The following is a 24,003-nucleotide window of genomic DNA, read 5'->3' as shown; positions in this document are numbered from 1 at the left end:
TTTAGATCACGGAAAGGGTATATTCACAGCACTTCCTTGCACAGATCCCAAGGAAGAATCCTGCCTGATTTCTCCCATCTGTTTGTACCATGTCCCTAGTGTACTTAAACACTAGTGGGGGGACACACACAGTAGGTTCTTGGACATGCTAGTAGTAAGAAATAGATTTTCCACATTTTAGATGTAACATTTCCTTTGTGTCTAAACTGAATTCTCTATCTAAATGTCACACTCCATGCTGTCATCTTCAGGGTTTTGGGTGCCTTTGCTTCAGCTCCAAGACTACCAAACAGTGCTCGCTGTAAGAAGACGGAAACTGTAGACCTTTCTTATTATGACTTCATGCAGTCTGGCATAGCTCAGTCCTCACTGCTAACTACTAAATGTACTTCCTCCGGCAGCTTTTTCCACGTACGCCTCTGTCTCTAGTTTACTCAAAGCACAGTTTACTCTCTCAACCCCTGAACCACGGGCAGCATCACCTACTACTATATTATGAAAACAACTGAAACTTTGGTGGAATGTAGCATAGAGGTTAAGAGGGTGGGCTCTGCAGTAGATTGCCTGGGTTTGAATCCTGCCTCTAACACTAACTGTGTGAGCTTGGGCAGCTTATTTAACCTCTCTGTGCTTCAGTTCCTTATCTATAAAATCTATATCTACCGCATAGGATTGTTTTAAGAATTAAAAAATAGTTTAATATACGTCAAGTGTTTAGGACAGTGTTTGGCACATAGTGAAGTTCTATAAATGTTGACTATTATTATTTTTAATATATCAGTACACTTAATGCTTTTACTTTGTATGACCTCTTTCCTTTTTAATGCCTTGCAGTCTGACTTTTACCATCACTCCTTTCCTGGCGATACTGGGGTCAGTGACCTCTTTGAGAAACTCATCTCATTTCTTCTCCTCCTTAGTTCGATAGCATGTAATCCCCGTTTACCATCCCTGCATAAGCTGTCTTCTTTTTTGCATTTCATGGCTCTATGCTTTTCATCACCCTATGCCTTTCCTTCTTACCCTATGTGCTGTGACCATTTCTGACCTCTCTCACTGTTGATGGAGCCTCCTTTTCCACCCTTCCCACGTCTGTCATTTCCATAATACCTTGCTTATTGTTTTTTTCTTACCCCTTCTCAACTGTTAAAAATTTCAGATCCCCATTTCCTGTCTGTAGTTCTCATGGTGGTGGAATCCCTATAATTCACAATAGGCTGTAGGACATCTTTATTTAAATATCCGGCCAAACAAAGCATCAGAGGAAGAACACTTTGTAATCCTTCAACTGCAGCACTTGCACCCTAAGTTAGCATAGCCACGTACTGTAACTAGATATTGTTGACTCAGGAAAGATCTTGAACTTTGGAAGAAACTAAAATTTAAGGAAGCAGAACAATATGGATTTTAAAAAATAATCTATTCAAAAATAACATAATGACAGGGGCTTCCCTGGTGGCGCAGTGGTTAAGAATCCGCCTGCCAATGCAGGGGACACGGGTTCGAGCCCTGGTCCGGGAAGATCCCACATGCCGCGGAGCAACTCAGCCCATGCGCCACAACTACTGAGCCTGCGCTCTAGAGCCCGCGAGCCACAACTACTGAGCCCGCGTGCCACAACTACTGAAGCCCGTGCGCTTAGAGCCCGTGCTCCACAACAAGAGAAGCCACCGTAATGAGAAGCCTGTGCGCTCGCCGCACCTAGAGAAAGCCCGCGAGCAGCAGCGAAGACCCAACACAGCCAAAAATAAATAGATAAAAAATAATAATTTAAATAAATAAAGTTAAAAAAAATAAAAAAATAAATAAAAATAACATAATGACAGACAACAATACCAGGACTAGTTTTACTGTAGATCAACAAAGTTCTGTTGCTCATCAAAGGCCTTTTATAGGTAATCTAAGATCACTACCTTATAAGTCATTTGGACAGGTATTTCTAAAACTTCAAGAGAAAAGATCAACTAAGACTCACTAGGAGTTACCAATTTAAAATGTTACTGGGGGACTTCCTTTTTATCTATGTCCCTAAACTTGAGCTAACCTGAATTTTAGCTGTCTAAGGTACTTAAACTTTTATCTTTGGCTGTCTTAAAAAGGGTGATCCTTTAGGCAAAACTAATCTATGGTGATAGAAGCCTGAATATTGGTTACTTCTGATTATGTTTATTGATTAGAAGGGGCACGTGTGAGCCTTTGGGGTTTCTGGGAAATGTTCTATATCTTGATCTGAGTGGTGGTTACATGGATGTAAAACCCATCAAGCTGAACACTTAAACTTTGTGCCTCTTATGGAGGAGTTGGTGAAATAGGAATGGTTTAAAAGAATGACATAAGGGATTTAAGGATCTCTCTCCTTTAATTCTAAAATATCCTTTCACCTTCTTGGCCAGTCTGTATACACTTGGAAGGCAGGGATAATGTTCTCTTAATTTTTATATTGCTGATTGTGCAGTGGGAGGGAGGTTGGAGGCAGGAGGAAGGCTTAAGGGCTGGCATACTCACCTCCTCCCAGGAGAATTTCTTAGTAAACCAAGCTCCACTCTGAGCTACCACCTTGCTGTTTAAATATGTGTATATTTTTTTCCTTGATTTGAAGATGGCAAACTTAAGCTACATTTTTAAAAATAAATTTATTTATTTATTTTTGGCTGCATCGGGTCTTCGTTGCTGTGCGCGGGCTTTCTCTAGTTGCGGCGAGCAGGGGGGCTACTCTTTGTTGCGGTGCGCGGGCTTCTCATTGCGGTGGCTTCTCTTGTTGCGGAGCACAGGCTCTAGGCACGCGGGCTTCAGTAGTTGTGGCACGCAGGCTTCAGTAGTTGTGGCTTGCAGGCTCTAGAGCACAGGCTCAGTAGTTGTGGCTCACAGGCTTAGTTGCTCCTCGGCATGTGGGATCTTACCGGACCAGGGCTCGAACCCGTGTCCCCTGCATTGGCAGATTCTTAAACACTGCGCCACCAGGGAAACCCCTAAGCTACATTTTATGAGCTTTTATTTTATTTTAAAATTTTTATTTTATATTGGAGTAAAGTTAATTAACAATGTTGTATTAGTTTCAGGTGTACAGCAAAGTGATTGAGTTATACATATACATGTATCTATTCTTTTTAAAATTCTTTTCCTATTTAAGTTATTACAGAATATTGAGCAGAGTTACCTGTGCCATACAGTAGGTCCTTGTTGGTTATCTATTTTGCATATATGAGCTGCATTTTTATTTTGGAATCTGAAAAATATTCTGTGACATAATCACATTTCGCATATATCTTGCCTTATTTGCTTTCCCACTTGCATCTTCTGTTAGCCTCTCATCTTCCTATTTTGGTTCTTGAGAGTAGAAATTGTATTTTTACTTTTTATTGCTCAAAAGTGCTTAGTGAACTGGAATTTCTAGGGTGGAGAAGAGATGACAAAATGAATGATTTAATAATGCTAAGAAAATAAAGGGCTGTCCTTAGGCAGCTTTCCTTAGGGAAGGTAGTAACACATCTTTCCCATCCTTCTGCCAAAGATTTTATGATAGAGGTAAGCCAAGATTATAAAAAGATTTAAGTTTTCCATATGGAAGAGCCAGATGTAGGGCCAGGAAGAAGGAAAAGAAAGGGTGTTTTTAACATTTATGACAAGAGAGAGCCCTTGGATTCTACATATGTAAGCCTTTTCCTCCAAAATACTTCAACCTTTGACATAAGTCAGGTTCTGGGAAAACTTACTGCGCTCAGTTGACTTAAAATTGAATGTGAGTTTACTTTGTAAGAAATATCTGTTCGCAAGGAAAGCATATGGGAAACTTGCTGTAATACTGCCCTTGAGGTTCATGCAGTTAGTTGTCTTGTTATGAAGTTGTTCTGAATGAGCTGAAAAACTTTTGAAATTTCCTTTACAATCTTTGTTCTAGACTGTAATTTAGCATGTGCATGTCATTGGAGAGTTAAGTTTCTTGTATTTGGTTGGGGGCCCATTTAATAACCTCTTTTGATCTTTCACTAACTGAAATTGTTTTCAAGTTACAAATGCAAGAATAATACTGTAAACCTGTTAGTTCTTTAAAGGGAATTAGGATTTCCTAAATATATTCCATCCTGAGACTTGGCTATCTTGACTCCAGAGTAACTAAAACAATGTGATTCTGTGATAAGAATTGGATCAATGGATCCACTAGGACAGGTGAAACAGACCCTAGCGTGTTTAAAACTTTAAGAAAGTAAAACTCCTCAAAAACTCAGTGGGCTCTCGACTTCCACCTAACCCCCATTCTCAAACAGGGCCAGACTTACCTTATCTTCTGATCATAGGCAACCCTCTTTCAGGAAGTGGGGAGGCAGAAAGTGGATCTCCATATTTCCGTTACTCTCTCAGCCCAATTTCCCCAAATCTGGCTAACAAAATGGGCACCGACTAACTGAGAGATTTCTGTTACCACTATTGTAGTCCTGGAAGGACCAGTCAACCTCCAAATCCACATTTGTCCCCATTGATAATTTAACCCAAGTGAACAACTGTTACTAGATGGCGCCAAACTGTGTACTAGGACGGATTTGGATGGTTCAGCCAGACCATGGAAATTCAGTCTCCTAGCTGAACAGGTGCACCACCATCGGCTCGTTATTCTCACAATATCAAATGCCATATATTTTATAAAAATGAATTTTTGGACTCTACTATTCCCCTTACAGTGAGGCCTTACAGAAAATAATAATCGAAGCATCACAAAGTAATAGATTATTACTGGCCTAGATTATTAGTAAGTGGAATTGGGAACAACTGACATCTGGATCAAGGATATCTCTTTAACTATAAAAGTAGTCATCAAATTACAAAGGAAAATTCCAGCTATTGAAAATTTTAAAATGCATGTCAAAAAATCATGTTAAAAAACATATCACAAACTAGGGAAATTTTGATGTTTCAGAGCTTTAATACTCTTATAAGTAAAGAGGAAAGATATATATATATATAAGCAAAAGAGACATAAAGTAATATATTAATGTGATTACAATCGTATATATATGTTAAATAAATTTGGGAAATATAATGGAACATTATACAGCTACTAAAAATCATGTTTTCAGAAGCTTTTAATTACATGGGAAAAACTCATAATCAGAAGTGGTAACACTTTATGCATCCAGTATGGTCCTAACTGTGTGCATACTTACGGCGTATATTTAGGCACAAAGGAAAAAATACTGAAAGGAAATAGATCAAACAAAAAGAATTACAGAGGTTAGATCGGTATAGTAAGAGTATGGCTGATATTTTTCTTCATAATTTTCTGCATTTTCCAGGCTTTAAGAAAAGTGTATGTTAGTTTTATAATCAGAAAACCAAACTAACATCAAAACAGAAAATACATCTCCTCAGAGTAACCCTTTTAACTTGAGCACTTCTTCATGTTTTCTCTTCTGGTAAAACTCACTAGGTTGGTGAACTAGATGATTCCTCACCACTTCTTATCCCACCAGCGTCTTTGATAACTTGGCATGATTTCCTACAGTGTTTTTTCCTCCTTTGATACATACTACCAAAAATGTGTTACTACATCACAGTTCATCCATCTTCATATTTATCTAACATTAACCTGGGGAACTCTGCCCCATCCTCCTACTTAGCCCTTTTTTCATAAACCATTTATCTAGCCATTTAGAAAGCCAATCTCTCTAGCTATTCACATAAGGAGCCAGCATTCTCTTTCAAAGCATTTTAAAACACTAGTTCTTACCTACCTTATGCGGGGGGTGGAAGGTTTATTGATTATTCATATGAAGTATTTCAACATGGAATTTTGATGAGGGGGACCTGGCTTCCCAGATTTTGCCATGGCAGAGTGTTGAAATACTTATGTGATGACTTGAACTCTCTGAAATTCCACACGAGAATACAGTAGAATTTCACAGCAGGAAAGGACCTTAGAAATAATTTAATTCAACTCTCTTTATATTGCAGATGAGGAACTTGAAGCTAGAGAGGTTAAAACCCAAGATTAATCCCCAGTTAATAGCAGGTCTTCTTACTTCTCACTGTGGTCTTTTTAATATGTTATTCTTAGAATAAGTTCCTCAGTTTGGTTTCATGATGTTTGGTATGATAGGTTTTGGGGTTGCAGACAGAATCTATGCTGTTATGAATTGAATGCAGTGAACTTAAAGTTTTAGCCTAGTTGCCCTAGCACCAGGATGTAATGAGGACCTCACCACAGCTTGAGAACACATGGTCCCACCATGTTGGGGTGTTCCTCATTTTTCTTCAGGAAATTCTCGTTTATTCTCAGTCTAATTCTTTTAAGCATAGTTGATTTTTTTTTTAACCTCAGACTTTGAGAAGAAAACCCTTTTCTATCAGTATTATTTTTATAAAAACTGTGCTAGAGTTTTGCTTTGATCTTTTTTATTAAAGCTTCTGACCATTGAGTTATATAAATTTAACTTTTTAGTTAAAGGATAAATATGGGAAAATTTAGTTAAGGAAGAAAAATCAATTTCACTATATGTTGTTGTTCTTAAAAGCATAGCTAAAGAATTTCTGTAGAAGTTGAGGGAATAATCTATCCTCATGGCCAGTAAAATGAAGATATCACAACAGCTGCAAGATATTGGTTACACTGTTGGAATTCATTTTGATACAGTGGATTTTTATTATTTTTTTAACTTCCCCACCCCCCTAAAGTTTTTTGGTAGCAGGTGTGACTTTTAACCTTCCAAACTCAAACTTGTATGATACTGAATAACTTGGTGGGGGCCAAAATATGTGGGAAATGAATTTTAAAAAGACTAGTAATCTTGTAATGTGGAGCTCAAATAATAGTTCTTACATTGAACAAAATGCAGACATGTTATACTAAAAATTGAAGACCAGCAATGTTGGACAAAATAATTGGCAGGTTTGTGAATTATGATTATGTTTATAATTTTGATCTCTAGTCTAGTTGATGAAGGCCTTGTCCTATTAATAAAATAGATAACTTATTTTCAGGAATGCAAATAGACCTTCACTGAGGTGGGTTTTTTAAAAATAAATTTATTTATTTATTTATTTTTGGCTGCTTTGGGTCTTCGTTGCTGCGCACGGGCTTTCTCTAGTTGCGGCGAGCGGGGGCTACTCTTCGTTGCGGTGCGCAGGCTTCTCATTGCGGTGGCTTCTCTTGTTGCGGAGCACGGGCTCTAGGCGCGCGGGCTCAGTAGCTGTGGCTCTCGGGCTCTAGAGCGCAGGCTCAGTAGTTGTGGCGCACGGGCTTAGTTGCCCCGCGGCATGTGGGATCTTCCCGGACCAGGGCTTGACCCCGTGATCCCTGCATTGGCAGGTGGATTCTCAACCACTGTGCCACCAGGGAAGCCCTTTTACCGAGGTTTTACTTAACATACAAACTCTTAGCTGTATACTTTGTAATGAAAATACAAAACATTTTTACTTTTTTACAGGTAAGATCCATAAAATTTTGAAAGTGGAGAAATGTTTGTGTATCTTTCTTATCTTAATGAAAGTAACAAAATATATTTGTTGAATCAGGCTTAATGTAAACCCCCAAAATATACTTGTAAAACTGTGCCCTCAACTTCCAGATTAACCTTCTGGACAACCCCTTTGCTCTGTAATTCAAAGTATCACTAGCTTCATTTCAGTAAGCACCGCAACTATTTTTAATTCATTATATAGAGATAAGTTAAATGTAGTTTTAGGCATTTCTAATTGTACTTAAAGTACATCATTATATATAAATATTAAACAACCGAGAGTATGGAAGTGTGTTATACATAGAATATATAAACCTTGGTTTATCCAAAATTTCACCAGAATTTTTCTTATAATATATATATTTATTTTAATATTATTGATTATATAATTATATATAGTACATTAATTGTATTAATATATTTTATAATTATATAATATTTTGTAATAAATATATAATTATATAATTAATAACATTGATTATATAATTAATTAATGATACTATATATTATTATATAATACTATATTTATGACAATAGATACTCATATTTTGATTCACATATGTATATATAAGATTCTCAGAGGTCCTCTGAATCATTAAAGGAAGTTTAAAGTCTTTGCTATTTCTTTTCCTCTCAGCACTGTACACCTAGAACTCTACACTAGCTCCCAACCTGATCTTCTTATCTTTAGGGTTTCCTGCACCTTGCCACCAGATCATTCATCCTAAAATAGTGTTTTCATCGTATCCATTCTTGCTCAAGAAACTTTAGCAGCTTCCTATTTCTATTGCTTGCTTCCCGCCTACTCCAATAAGCTGCCCTCCACACTGTTCCCTCCTAAGTCCTCCTGACATTGCTCACGCTGCTACGGGAAGGTGTCTGGCATAGGTCTTGGCACAGTGTTTGTTTCCGTTCCCTCTGCTTCCTGTTTATCTGTCTGAAATCTATCTGTCCTTCAAGACCTAGTTCAAATTCTACTTACGTCAAGTTCAGGGGATACTCTTTGGAGTACTCTATTCCAATATTATCTCCCTGTTCCCCATTCACTTAGTATTTTGTACTATACCTTTAAGTTTCAATTATTTTCTTGTATTATTCTCTAATTGTTTCTTGTCTGGAAGTCACATTTCCCTGGCAAATTGTCCAAAGCGGTGGTTCAAGCTCTGACTGTGTAAGCTCTATTCCAAAACCTACTGAACCAGATCCCTGGGAAGGACCCTGGAAATCCCTTTCTTTATTTAAGCTAACCAGGTGATTCCAATGAAGATCAAATTCCTTGGTGTCATTTGAACTGTGCAGTAAATATTTGAATTGAACAAAATTAACTCTAGATTTTGTATTAAATGTATTTTGTTTTAAGTTCTTTGAAAATTTATGATCTGTGTATAGTTACCTATTTTCTTCTACTATATAGTTAGCTGGGATGCTTCCATTCTCCCCAAATTCTGTATCAGTGAGAGAAATTTTCAAAGAAAATATTTCAATCACATGTACCTAAATGAATGCATATACAATTTCCCTTTATAAAGTTCTTTTTCACTTCTCTTTAACTTTACAACGAATTCATGAATACATTCTCATGAAGAATTCAAAAATACAAAGTAAAACTCACTTTTGATTCCTTCTCTCATGGTAAACAATTTGCCATGTTCCCTTCTGAATTTTTAGCGTACATTTACATATTTTGTATATCATTTTTCCCATAAATGCTGGATGAATTATTTTGAAACTTCTCACTTTGTCTTGGTGCTCTTTCCATGTCAGTATGTGCATGTGTATGTGTATGTTTCTGTATTCATTCTGTACAGTGTTCCATAGTATGGGTGTACCACCATTTATTTAAGCATCCATTAAAGATGGACCTTTAGGTTGCTCTCACTTTTTTCCTTACTGTAAACCACACCTCAGTGAACATCCTTGCATGTGCACTTTCATGAACACATACCATTTGCTCTTAAATAAGATTTTCCTGTTCTGCCCTCATTTTCATTTTTGGTTCACAAGCAGTTTCTCATAATCTGCATCAGGGTACTGTCTTCCAGGTTGTGGCCAAAAAGTACAGGATCAAGTCAGAAAATTTGCATTCCAGACCTGGCTCTTCATTGACTTGCTCTGTGATCTTGGACCTTTTTCTTCTTTGTTACGTGAAAACAAAGATTAGAGGGATGACTTTTAGGGTTTCTTACAGTTCTAATGTTTTCTTTTTCTGATTAGGCTTGCAGGTGTGATACCATTTATTTTTATTATATTCAGCTATTAGCAAGCACCATTTGAATCTTGTAAAGTAAATCATAAAGGTTCACAGTGCTTATGAATAAGAGGGCATTACACTTTATTCCTCATTAGTCTTCTGCACTACTGCTTAACTGATGCTTGAATGCCATTTCCAGATGAACTACTCGTAATGGTGGTGGTGGTGGTAGCAGAGGATGAGGGGGAGGGGGAGGAGGGGGAGTTAGACCTTTTTTTCTTTGGATAATGCTCAACAGTTTACAGAAAACTGTTGCTCATACAGCTCATTTTCAGGTATTATCCATTTCTTACAAATCCTGAGAAATTAAAGGACTTGTTCAGATCATTCAGCTAATGAGTTTCAGGGTCCAGACTTGAGCTCACATCTTTTTTCTTCCATATATATATATATATATATATGTATACATATTCTTTTTCAGATTCTTTTCCATAATAGGTTATTACAAGACATTGAATATAGATCCCTGTGCTATACAGTAGGTCCTTGCTGTTTATTTTAACTCACATCTTTTGATTACTTAGTTCACTACTTTCTTAAAGACAATGTCCCGTGCTCAAATATTTATTTAATTGATGCTGAATTTCTTTTTTAACATTTATAAAGAGATTGGTATTTATTACATGCTCTTTAAATATTAGTCCTCCACTCCCAACCTTATCCTTGGTCTCCTAGTTTATTTTATATTTTGTGTAGTAGTGGGACTCTGGTCGGTTACAACAGTTTGAGACAGCAAGATGACCAGTACTTTTGAGTCCACATCTCTTGAGCATTCAGGACATGCATTACGCAAGTAGTTGTGGTTATTGTTATCCTTCAAATCACTTGACACAGACCATAAACATTTAGCTCTGGTGCATGAAGATAAATTAGAGGCCGAGCTTAGCTTGTCTACAGGGTATCTGTTTCATCTTCACGATAGACCCCAAGTGTGCCAGTGATGATTCATGGAAATACTTAGTGATGAAGATTGGTTTTGTTTTTGTTGGAAATCTTTTAAAGAATGCTCATCAAAGTGTGGATTCTTTATTTTCAGGTACTTTCTTCCTAACATACCAGCAATGAGCTAAAGATATTGCTTGCAGAATACCCTTTTACAAAAAGGCAATGTGGCACAATCCAATGCTACTAAAGTATGGGACTATTGAGACTAAAATGTGCTACTTTAAGCACTTTCTTATTTAAATTTGGTTACTACCATGAAGTAGAAAAAATATGTCCTTCATAACATTTCAGTTGTTCAGAAATATACAAAGTTCTTTTTTTCTGTAGCTTTGATTTTCCTGAATGCTAGGAAAAGCTATTTGGAATTTGTGAAACTTGATACTGCCCCTTTCTAAGTCGTGATATTAATTCCGCAGCTATGTCAACAATGGAGTTCTCTAGACGGGTAGCATGTTTTCATGTTTCAGTGGTCCCATTTCCCTCACCCTACAATCTCCCACTGTCTTCCCAAAAATTATCAAAAGAGAGAGAAAAGGTGAGGGAAACCAAAAAAACAGGCCATTTGTAGCTTTTCTACATTTTTTTCTGTTTCTTGTTAACTTTTTCCCTCACATACAAATTACCTTTTAAAAAAATCTTCCTTGCCTCTGTGTATCCCCCAACCCCCACTGTCATGATTACCCCACTCTGCACCCCGCACCTTCCCTCCTTCTGAGAACTTTACAGTGTCGTTAGTTAGTCCCTTGACCGATATATGTGCACATACCACAGTTCACTGGTCATCGGAGCTGGAGCCAAGGTTCTCAACTGCTGTTACAGTTCTCAAGTGTGAAGTGCTGGGGCAATTAATTACTTATTATGAGTACTGAGTTATAAGTGCTTTATTTATTTTTTTGAAAGCAGAGTTGAGCTTAGCCCTACAATCACGTCAGTGTCATCCACTCGCATACAGAAATGCTCTCTTGGATGGGAGAGAGACACTCCAGCTAGTCATCTGGGGATTGTGCACAACCCAAGCTTATTTACGCTACAGCCTGTGGGAGTGTGTCATGGAGCATGCAAATGTCATCTGCCTTGGGGCTTTTCCTCAGCAGAAAAAAAGGCTACAACCCTAACCAAAGAACAAGCAGATGTTCCCACCTAAGATTATTATTTTTTATTTGTTTTTTTTTTTTTTTTTTGGCATGAGTTTTGACCAGACAGTATTAAAAGGTGAATGAACCTTCGAAAAACATGGTTTCTCTCTTGTTTGTTTTTACCAGTTGTTATTTAACAACACAAGACTGAGGTTAGGGGGAAAAAATCATTCTGCAGATTTTATTAGAAAGCTATTAAAAGTAGCAAATCTGAAAGAGAGTACAGATGAAGGGAGACTATTTTTGATCATGAAAGTATGTGGTGGATTCCCTTGCTTGCCTCCTTAAACAGGTATGTTCTGGTAAGAGATTGTAGGGCAGAATTCAAGATGGCAACACCATAAACCATAAATCAAACAGGTTTCATGTTTTACCTGCAGTTGTGGTTTTGGTGTTTCAAACATCTGTTTGTCATGTCCATTAGTATAAAAACTTCAAAGGGAACTTATGTTTTCCCAGGAGGTATCTTTGTGGTAACCTTAGTTTTTCTTTTTCAACTGATGTCAACAATCTCTACTTATTGTCTCAAATTTAACATAAAATGAGGTCTTTACTCAAGCAGAAAGAATGTGATGGATATGTACTTGTTTCTGTCTCTTGGGAGCAAACTAGTCATAGATCCATGAATTTCTCAGTTACAAAAAAAAGTTAATGGGGGTGAGTAGGAGGAAAAAGAATATTTACATTTGTTACAACCCAAAATGTATATAATAAAATATTTTTTTGCAACTGCTTGGTATGATTTAGCCCAGAGCTATGGCTCTGGGGATCACCTTGGGTCTAAAGACAGCAAAGTCTCTTAACTTCTTGTGGAAATTCAAGAGGTAGTTTTGAGGATGTGTAACTTGAAAACTGGGAGTGAAAAGTTAAGGCTTTGTGTACAAGTTAAGTGATTGGTTTCTTTGGTCAGTGTCTTACTCTCCCTTTCTGTAAAAAATAATTTTTCTCACAAAGCTCATTAATAGCTTCGTCATTGGTGTTCAGATAGCATGTTCTTTAAAAAGCAGTGTGTGGTTGTGGTGATGGACACACAACTCTGTGGAAGTACTAAAACCCATTAACTTGTACAGTTTAAATGGATTAATTATATGGTATGTGAATTCTATCTCAATAAAACGTATATTTAAAGAATCAATATATAATTATATTTGAGAAGATAGTGGGGTTTTTCCCTTGGTAGATTTACCCCTCAAAACGAGTGTTCTTCATGAGTTCTTCAGTAGCAGACATTTTTATTGAAAGCCCCATTTGTGTAGAGCAAGTTTCAAGTCCTTCACCAGCTCCTGGGGTTGTAGGTGTGGTCTTTCCCTCTGCGCTCAGATGGCCTGGCTCGACCACATCCACAAAATTGATATTGAATTAGGCATGAGAGAAACAACTGTAAAAGATTTGGGGCAAAATCACCAAAACTTAGATTATATATTGTAATTAGTGAACTCAGGCTATTCACAAGTATCTGAAGTCCTCCAAAACTGGAAATCATAGACAATGCAGTATGATAAGTAAGAAAAGATTGGCGGCTGAGTATACATTTAAATTTAAGTTACAATTAGATATTTAAGGAATGTATATGGCACTTTTTTTAGAATTTTTTACTTTAACCTTTCTGATTAGCCATCAAATTAATGATTTCTGCAGCACTGAGGAATAAGAGGGCCTCTATTATAGGATTCAGAGGCACAAACGAAAACTTAGAAAATGTAGTAAAGTGGTAAAGGAGCTTAGGATTGGCAGATAGGAATGGGCTGAAGTTACAAAGTGCGTGTGTGTGTGTGTGTGTGTGTGTGTGTGTGTGTAACAGAAAGAGAGATAAACAAATAGAAAATAAAACTAAATTTTCCTGTGTTTATATTTATGTCCTCATTTTCTTGCTATCCATTGACTACTGACTTCAAAGCTGTTGAACCTGAGAAAAGTAATAAAAGATGCTCATTCATTAATCCAGCAAACTCTGATCTGACATCCACAAAGGACCATACATTCTACTAGGTTATGGAGATGTGAACACAAATAAGATGTGGTCCCTGGGTATGCTTTTAATGTCAGTTTTTAGCTTTTAAAAGTGAATTCTCTTTATTGTACATATATAAGAAGAATGCACTTTGGGGGGGTTTCTTTAGTAACGCTGTGAATATTCGGTCTCGCACTTGCTCGTAAAGCAACAAGCTCTCTTATGCTCTTCTTACTGGAAACTCTGACTTTAAATTCCACATCTCCCAAAAGAAATAATACTTCTTTTCCTGTATGACAGATGAATACTTTATGATTATCCCTATGTCATTTTCCCCCCTGGTATTACAGACCGACACACACAGGGCTAAGAACAGCAAATTAGGAATCAAGAAACATGAATTCTCTCTACAGCTCTGCTCCTACGACCCTGAATGACCAAAGGCAAACTGAGGCCCATCTCTACAAATAGGACTGGGATGAAATTGGAATTGTCTCTTCTCTAACATTGTTCCCAGTGCTTGCAATCTCTGGAGTTGTTCCAGCTCCTTGAGTTTAGTATTTTTAAGGGGCTTAGACTCATTAACGAGGACATGTACATAAAGCATGAAATTTAGAACACATGCATCTTTCATGTAAACAGATTAATGCAAAGTGCGTTCTAGAATGTAAGTTCCATGAAGTTTGGGACCCTGTTGGTCTCAATCATGGCTATAACAGGAGTTAAATAAATATTTTTTTAAGAATGAATACATGTATATTAGTGAGACATGTAATGGAGAGGGAAAATATGAAAGGAAACTTTAGATCTCAAAGAAATTCTAAAATAGGGCTCTAACTACTGGAAGAGTAATAGCGTGAAGTAGAAAGACTAGAAGATAGATTTTTCATTTTGTTTTATTTCCTCAAAGTATGGGACAGCCTGGTGGAAGATTTCAGGTTAGGAGAGAGTACACAGGTAGGAAATTTATTCATTTATTCAGCCAATATTTAAGTATACTCTCAGTATTAGTGTAATGGTGATCAAACTTTTTGATCTCATGACCCCTTTACACTTTCAAAAATTATTAAGGATCCAAAGGTATTTTGTTTATGTGGGTTGTATCTGATATGTGCCATATTGGAATTGAAACCGAAATTTAAAATTTTTAATTTAACTTATTTGAAATAATGACAGTAAGCCCTTTACATGTTAACATAAATAATATTTTTCATGAAAAACAATATCATTTCCAAAACAAAAAAATAGTTTAGTGAGATGATTAGTATCATTTCACATTTTTGCGAGTCTCTTTGATGTGTGGCTTCAGAGAGGACAGCAGGATTCTCATACCTGCTTCTGCAATCTACTGCAGTCTGCTGTTCGGTTGAAATATACAAAATTATGGAGAAAACCCAGCTTTAAACAGGTATGGGGGTTGGAAAAGGGAGGCCCTCACAAACTCTGTGAAGGATCTCAGGAACTCCCAGGGATCTTCATCCCACACCGTGAGAACCACTGTATTCCAGAATGGTGAAACATGAGTAGTGACTTGTAGCTGAAGAAGGAATACAATATTTCTAGTTGAAGAAGGTATTGATATCCTATTTAAAAAAAAAAAAAAAAAAAAGATGTTGGGGGATCCTTGATAAGTAAGAAGCAGCCTGGATTGGAGACTTGTATGTGGCTTCTTGTTGTGAGAGAGATGAGGGAGTCTGTAACTGTAGGTTTGGGGAATGTTAAATGGTATGACTATGATTCCCTTAAGAGGGTGTGATAAGAGTCTGGGAAGATGCCACCTACTGGTGTACAAGATGTTCAACATTCATTGTTAAATCCAAAATCTCTCAAACAGAATCCTTTTTAAACCTTCCAGGATTTTTTCGTAAAGAGAGATAACAAGTAAAATGTTGAATACATATATAAAGCATTTGTTTATATTACAATGCCTTGTTTCTGATTGTTTTTCCTTTGCTTTTTTTCCAGCCCATCCAGACCTTTCAAGTTACCAAAAAGGTAAAGTAGTCTGGATTATCTTATTAAATAAGTATATGCTTTTCCCCTTTTAGTATTTTCTTTACATTTTGCTGCTGTTTTCGCCTTCCTCGTTTATATTTTTGTGAAGGAAAACTAAATTTCCTCTGAGTTGGCTGCTTGAGGAATCCTATACCTCCAAAAGTGGTTTTAATTCCAAGGTAGACATTTAGCCTTTAAATGCTATTTGGGTTTAATCATTTATATTTGCATAATTATTTTGAATTCTTTCCTGTAATGGATTGGCTTCTCAGTGTCCTCCTTATTAAGAGAGAAACTGTTCAGCCAACTACCATGACTTAAATTCATGGCAATTTATTTCAGCTGGGTTGTCTGTGTTTCTAAAAATTTTGCTATCATGTTAAGATGGAAGTATTCTTTTATGTGGAAAATTTTAATTTTAGTTTTATAGTAGAAAAGCAAAATTTTTAATGGACAAGAGGTTCTGAAAAAAGCATTGTCTCATCAGCTATCCTTGTACATTGTGGTTCCAGATATACTATTATTTAAGAAATTCTTAGTGATCTTTGAAATTCATTTGCTGAAGAAGCTCAGATGCTAATAACTCTGAAGCCTACCTCAGGAGAGTCATACTTTCTTTGGAGTAAAATTACTACATAAATTTTTAATTAGTAAACTTTCACATTTAAAAAATATTTTTAAAATTGTAATAAAATAGACATGGCATAAAGTTTACCATTTTAACCATTTTAAAGTGTACGATTCTGTGGCATTAAGTACATTCACATTATTATACAGCCATCGCACCATTCACCTCCAGAACTTTTTTCCACTTTTCAAACTGAACCTCTATACCCATTAAATAGTACCTCCTCGTTTCTTTCTCCCCCCAGCTTCTGGCAACCACTATTCTACCCTGTCTCTATGAATGTCATTACTCTAATACCTCATAAGAGTGGAAGAGTACAGTATTTGTCCTTTTGTGACTGGCTGATTTCACTTAGCATAATGTCCTCAAGCTTCATCCATGTTGTAGCACGTGTCAGAATTTTCTTCCTATGTAAGACTGAACGATATTCCGTTGTATGCATATACTACATTTTATTTACCCAATTTTGCAAAAAAATTATGGAAAAAAGATGAAGGAAAGAGGTTTTACAGGTAAATATGGCATATGAAGAAAATGAATTTCCATTTTTCTAGAAATAATAGGGTCTTCTTAAGTGACCAGAAGTTTTATATTTTGAAAGATTCGTATATATTTGTCTCTGTTAATAGACTGGTATTTTTAAAAACCTGAATTTATTCTTTTCAGTATATACACATATAAATACAACTTCTTCCTAAAATTAGCCTTTTCTGATTCCCCTTTCCTACCCCAGCTGGAAGTACTCGCCTCCTTCATTGAATTCACAAAACATTTTATCTGTATCCTTCTGTTGACCTGGTTTTGTAGGTATTTGTGCACCGGTCTGATTTTCTGAATTAGGCTCTAAGTTCCTTGAGGATAATATCCATGTCTGCTATTATTTTATTCCCAGAATGCCTGCCTTCTTACTATGTAATGTTAATTGTTGAATGAGTTTATTACTTCACAAGAAAGAAAGAGTTCTGTACTGTTTTCCTCTGTGAAATTCCATAAGCTTCAATCATTCCTCCCACTAAATTGATAGTTGATGCCACTAGAAATGTTATGATTAATAACATTTAGAAATGGGTACCCTTAAAGGCCAAGAGGAAAAAGGGAGAGATATTAAAGGAAACAGAAAGAAGGAAACCGAGGAAGAAGAGATTTTTTAGGAAGCAAGCAGTAGCTAAAGTGTTAAATATTGCTCGGGTCAAAGAAGATGAAAACCAAGAGAGTTAGTTGACTTTGGCAGTTTCAGAAGAGTCATGAGAGCAAAAGCCAAGCTATCAGGGGTTAAGGATTGGGTAGTTGGTCAGGAAAAGGAGGCCTCAAGTCCAAGGTACTCATACTCTCTAAAGCCTGGCTCTCTGCTCAGAAAGGAAGGGGTGAAAGAGAAGAGTGTTTCCAGAAAGGCAGCAAAGGGCAAAAGAAAAAAGTCTTTGTAAGCTGAGAGGAAAATTTACTCTGGAGGGTCTTATTGTAATACAAATGGCCCATTTGAAACAGGCCCCCATATAATGTCACTACAGCATAAGTTAGCCCTGTAAGACACTTCATCTGTTTTAACAGTTATTTCTGATCTTTTCCCAGAATAAACCCAATAATAAGGTGGCTGAGAATCGATGAGGATATTTGAGGGACTTCCCATTGGATCCTCATGAAAATCCATCATGGCAGGAACAGCCTGGACCACGGTACCAGGCAACCTGCCCGCTTACTCAGATCCACAGTTTACCCACAGACGCAATCCATTCATTCTGCTCTTCTGAGCCCTTCATATCTGTACTATCTGAGACTTAACCTACTGAGAAGTGCCACGGATACACTTTTTTATAGAGCAGTGCCGTGGATAGCGAACTGCGAGCCTAACCTAAGCAGCTGATACAGCAGTAAGTAGGGCCTTGAGGAAAACTGTTACCTGGTCAATCACTGGAAAATGACTGCCTGCTGTCACCCAGGAGTTACAGAAGTGGATTGCGTTTACAATTATGTTGTGTGGTCTAAAGATTTACAAAATTAAGATCAGGCAGAGGAAAGGCAAGTGCTACGTGGTACGCAGAGGAACATACTATAGGAAAAAGAGTGGTCCTTTGGAAAATTCTTCCCATGCACAGAAAAGAATGTGCAGGTTCTTTATTCAAATTTAAACTTAGTTAGAATATGTACCTGGAACCCAGACTCACCATGAACGGAATTAGCCAAAAAATATAGCGATAAAATTTAGAGGTCATTTTTAATTTCCTTTATTTCTCCAGTTTTCCTGCTTTATTAGATTTTTGCCTTAATATTACAACCATTGTCTGGGTTTCGTATTATACATGAAACTTTTGTTTCCCACGTGGTGCCCATAGTTACACAACATCTTAGAATAGACAGCAGGAAACAGAAATAGCCTCAGCAGTTTTGTGGTATTTAGGAGAAACCGTTGTCTGAATGACATTTACTCAAAATAGCTGGGGCTTTCCCCCACGGTGCTTTATGTCCTCAGGATGGTGAGTCCATTTCTTAAGTGCGAACAGTTGTCTCTAGGAAAGGTTAGCATGTGAAACATCTGCTTTGTGAGGAAGTGGACTTGTAATATAGTAAGGTTAAACGTGTTTGGAAGAAATGTGCTGAAATCACTAATGCCGTAAAGTTTCCATATGTAGTCAATGCATGGATATGGTATAGAGCAGTGCTGTAAAATCAAAACCAAATGTTTTCAAAGGCAAGAAAAAGCAATTATTGAATGAGGTTTTTAAGGTTGCTATGCATGTGTGCAGATTTTTCAAGAACACAAACAAAAAGTCATTATATGGGTAAATTAAACCACAGTATGAAAACTAAGCAATTTGGGGCCCACTGCCCTCTATTGATAACATGTTTGTAAGTAAAAATGCATAACTTCTGGTTCATTTGAAAGAAAATTGATCCATTTAACATAAAGTATAATGAGTAATTGTGTAAGCCTGGGGCCATTTTCATTTCATAGGGCTGATATTTTAAAGGTCTAAAATGTAAAGGGCTCTTTAAGTCTGAAGCAATGAACAGAAGTTCTCAAATGTGCTATTGACAAAGGACTTTATTGCTTCAAACCGATTACTTTCATCTTAGTTTGCATTTGGTAGAAGAGGAAATGAAGTATAGAGAATATAAGCTTTGGGTGTGTTCTAGAAATATGAACGCTTCTGACCACTTGGTGTTTACATTTGAACAACTACAACCAGCGTATTGTGATTTATTTGTTTTCATTACGTTCAGAATTGTTCTTAAAATGTGATTCCATCTTATCTAGCATAATTTTTCCTTAATGAGTTTTTAAATGCAGAATTTACAGTCCAGTGAATAATGTTCAAACTTGAAGTGCTTTGGGTCTAGGTGATTTTGCATAGAGAAATTAACTATTACTGTGGCTTAGGAATTTAATTTTCAAATGACAGTTTGAGGAAGCATCTGTTTGTAGCAAGTTGACTTATTCCTGATGTCTTCTGTTTCTCTTGTGTTTGAAGCAAGAGACGATATCATAGTGGTTAAGAGGCCAGACTCTAGAACCAGACTACCTAGGTTCCTAGCTTTGTGACCTTTTTTTTTTTTTGAGATATTATTGACATGTAACATTATATTAGTTTCAGGTGTATAACATAATAATTTGATATTCGTATGTATTGCAAAATAATCACCACAATGAGTTTCGTTAACATTCATCACCACACATAGTTACAAATTTTTTGTCTTTCTTGTAATGAGAACTTTCAAGATCTACTCTCTAAGCAACTTTCAAGTATGTAATACAGTATTATTAACTATAGTCACCATGCTGTACATTACACCCCCAGGACGTGCTTGTTTTATGAGCTGGGCCAGCTTGTGACTTTGAACAAGTTATTTAACCTGCCTGTGCCTCAGTTTCATCTCATAAAGTTGTTGTGAGAATTATATGAGATGATAATCTATGTAAAGCATGAGAGCAACTGGAACTCCTAGTGGGTGCAGGCTATTGTTCTTTATTTTCCTAAGCTTGCTTTTAAAAGAACAGTAATGAAAAATGCCTGTGCGAGTGCTCCCTTAAAGCATAATTATGTTATATTTTAACTTCCTTATTACAATTTAATTTGAATATCTCCGCAAAGCCAGATCTATGAATTTGAGAGATCAGAGTATAAAAATCAGCCGTCTATTCTTAGAGACATATAATAGTTTTTTTCAGAATGATGGTTAGAGCCACTAGCTTGCTTTAAACTGCTAGCATGGTTTTGCAGAAAAACTCAAAGTATATGAGCAAGAAGCCTATTTCAAATGAGCCAGAAACAGCCATCAGAGCAGCCCAGTGAGCTAAATAACACTGTTGAGAATAATTGTCCACAAGTTAAATGTTTCATTTTTTTCTCTAATAAAAATTCAAGAAATCTGAAGTTGGCAGAATACATTTTGAATTTTAGAAAAGTTCAGTTTAGTCAACTTCTATGGAGCACTCAGTTCTTATTGAGATCTGGAAGCATCAGGTTAGGAAGGCATGGTCCAGGATCTTATGGAAGGGCCCAGAAACAGATATTTCAATGGAAAGTGGTGAATGAGGGTGTGGGAAGGGTGTTGGAAGAAATGGCTTAATGGTGGGATTTGGTAACAGAGAGGAGTTTCTGAGGTGTAGTAAGAAACTAAAGCCAGGCTGTGGTGATGAGAGAGTGAAGGGAGGATAGGTACATACATGGGTGTTTGTTCATCTAATCAATAGATAGTTACCAAGCACCTTTTAAAAGGCACTGTTCCAGGCACTGATACTACACTAAATCAACCAGTCAATCAATCAATAGCCTCTGCCCTCATGGAGCTCACAATCTAGTGGATAAGTTCATTATAGTTTTAGCTAAATGGAAGGTTAATAGGTTTATGGGGAGGTTTCAGTTTGGTTTGGTTATTCTTATGACTTACACTACCTGAACCTGTTTATGGGCTGAGCTCTTTTTCAAGAACTGATGGAGTAAAAGTAGGGAGAAAGGAATAACTGGAGAAACAAAAGTTCTGAAAGAGACTGCAAGGAGGATGGAGCCTCTGTTAAAATACATTTCTTTCCACTTAGAAAGTGTAGATTTAAGAGCTTCTTTTTCCCAGGCACAGATGTAGCAGTGAAATGTTATTTGTCAGGAATGGACATTATTTTTGCTCTCAATAGCCTGTAGCATCTGACCACTGCTACTTTATCACAAAAAATGAGAGGACAGTGATTTTCCCATTTTCTACTTTAATTATGTAGAAATACTTATAATCTCATGAGATCTTTTACTGATAAATACCTGTGCTAGGTCTGAAATAGGAAGATTTAACAAATTGCTCTCTTAGGTAGCAAAATAACTTTACTCTGCTTCTAAGAGGCTTTCTTTGTGATCTCTCTCTGCTTTTGTAGTTATGCAGCCCTGATAGCAGACTGGCCTGTGGTTGTCTTGGGCATGTGCACGGTGTTCATCGTGGTCTGTGCCTTGGTTGGAGTATTAGTGCCAGAGCTTCCTGATTTCTCTGATCCATTGCTGGTAAGGAGAATTGAGCCAGTAGAATCTGTTTATTTTCTTTAGCCCTCAATCATCTCAAAAGATTAAGTATTTTAAGACATGTTGCATTATGTTATTTAGTATCCCATCCCTTTTAAAAACCTTCTCAAGCCATCAGTAAGTATACACTTCTCTTTCTGAAAAGTAGAGACATGTCTGTATTCTCAGGTTCTTAAAAGGGGTCAGGTAACTTGCTCACCATCAAAAATCTGGAAATTTGCTTCTTGGTCTCCATGTTTAAACTAAAAAGCAGAAAATTAGAGAATCTGCAGACTGTAAAAACGTCTTCAAAAAATCTTGAAGACTGAGTGTCACCTTTTTTCCCAAAGACGTTAAGGGAATTTCAGTATTGCTGAGAGATAGCAGGGTCTGTTTTTAAGTAAATGTCCCTCGGGAGTGGAATAGTGAGGAAAGTATGAGCAAGGATAATGATAAACCCTTTGTAAAACACTGTTGCATGCATAACACAATTTAATTTGACCATGATTTTTTTATAACATAAAAATAAATGCCAGGTATGAATTTGGAAGAGAAACTTCAGATAAGTTTTTTTTTTCCTCTTTCCTGAGACATGTAACATACCAAAGAATCAAACTGTTTGTCACAGTAAATAGGTGATCATTATTATGTCAAGTCATCTTGTCTTAATGCAGTTCGCCTCTGGAGTAGCTGTGAGGAACGTGTATATTTTCTGTTGAAAGCTATACATCACCTTGACATTGCCTTCCCGAGCTGTTATAACTATACTTAGCCTGAAATGAAGTACACTAATGGGAATTTGTAATATTTTGCCTTAGGGTTTTGAACCAAGAGGGACTGCAATAGGCCAGAGACTGGTCACATGGAATAACATGGTGAAAAATACAGGATACAAAGCAACATTAGCAAATTACCCCTTTAAATATGCAGATGAACAAGCCAAAAGGTAATCATTTATTAACTTGTAGACAAACCACTGCTAACGAATTCCACTTTTAAACATTGCCTGAGCAAAAAGATTACATCTAAAATGTGTGGCTCAAAATCTTTGCCACTGAATTTGTTGAAATTTTCACTGTCTTTTAAGATTTTGTTGTATATTAGTGAGGGTTTGGGGTTTTCTTTCCTTTTTCAGAAGTGAGAAAATTAATGTTGGTTGCTTATGTTCATCCTTCCGACTTAATATCAAGCGCTTAATAGGTCATGACTTTGAGGTTGTATTGTTACCAGTAGGCTTCTCAGCCTTGAAATAGTGAGGACTTGATTGAAGATCAAACTGTGTTCCATTTCAGCCATCGGGATGATAGATGGTCAGATGATCATTATGAAAGAGAGAAAAGAGAAGTTGACTGGAACTTCCACAAGGACAGCTTTTTCTGTGACGTTCCAAGTGAGTGGCATCGTAGATGACAAACCTTTCAGAGTTTCCTGGGATTGAACATGATTGATATCCTAGACTGTCAAGAGTAGGTGGCTGGTCACACAGCTTCACTGCTTCTATCATGCTGAAAGGGGTTTTAGCTTAATTAACTTGTAATTTTACTTCTCTAGGTCAGTCAACCACTAATCTGAATTTATTTACCTAAAATTAAAAATTAATGAGAGGTGATTGGGTTATATTCGGTTTTAAGAAAGATATAAGTCTAATAAAATTCTTGACCTTGCCCAAAATCTCAAGGCATTTTAAAAATTCCTTGTACATTTTTTGGATTGAACCCTGAAATAATCTACAGTATTATCAAAAATTTATATCTAAATTTTTGATTCATTCAAAAAACCTATATTAATAGCCTTCTTGTGCCAGCCTTGTCATTAGACATTACAGGTAGCGAGATGAACAAAATAAAGTCCAGAGGTCCAAAGCTTGAATGCCTCAGGGACCTAGCTCATATATGAATGAGAAAAGTGAGCTGGGTTAAGAATGCAGGAAGTGATGGTGATTGAGGAGAATGCAGCAGAATGTGGCCTTGAAAAAACGAGGGCCCAAAGATTGTAAGAAATTCCCGGAGGCCAGGAATCCAGATTTCAATGTGGAATCACCAGATCTCTAAATGTTGGCAGCAAGTTCACTAAATAAAATTCGCTGTAGCCTAGAGTCAGCCTGGTCTCTGTGCAGCTGCCAGGAAGGAGGAGTTCACGGCCTCAAGGAAACATGTGTCACTTTGA

The 24,003-nt window shown here is 36.8% G+C and overlaps 1 protein-coding gene across 13 annotated transcripts in view; it reads left to right on the top strand.

The window, feature by feature from the left end:
- DISP1 (dispatched RND transporter family member 1) overlaps positions 1–24,003 on the top strand; it is a 209,499-nt gene that overhangs the window by 172,424 nt on the left and 13,072 nt on the right. For all 13 annotated transcript variants that reach the window (XM_059942068.1, XM_059942046.1, XM_059942074.1 and 10 more), the window contains 4 exons: positions 15,700–15,729; positions 21,717–21,840; positions 22,656–22,783; positions 23,130–23,227. In XM_059942068.1, the coding sequence (XP_059798051.1) occupies positions 15,700–15,729; positions 21,717–21,840; positions 22,656–22,783; positions 23,130–23,227 (380 nt within the window). The remainder of the gene's footprint in view (positions 1–15,699; positions 15,730–21,716; positions 21,841–22,655; positions 22,784–23,129; positions 23,228–24,003) is intronic.

The sequence above is a fragment of the Balaenoptera ricei genome, chromosome 1 (assembly GCF_028023285.1).
Source record: "Balaenoptera ricei isolate mBalRic1 chromosome 1, mBalRic1.hap2, whole genome shotgun sequence".
NCBI lineage: Eukaryota > Metazoa > Chordata > Mammalia > Artiodactyla > Balaenopteridae > Balaenoptera > Balaenoptera ricei.
This window is presented reverse-complemented; position numbering and strand designations above follow the sequence as displayed.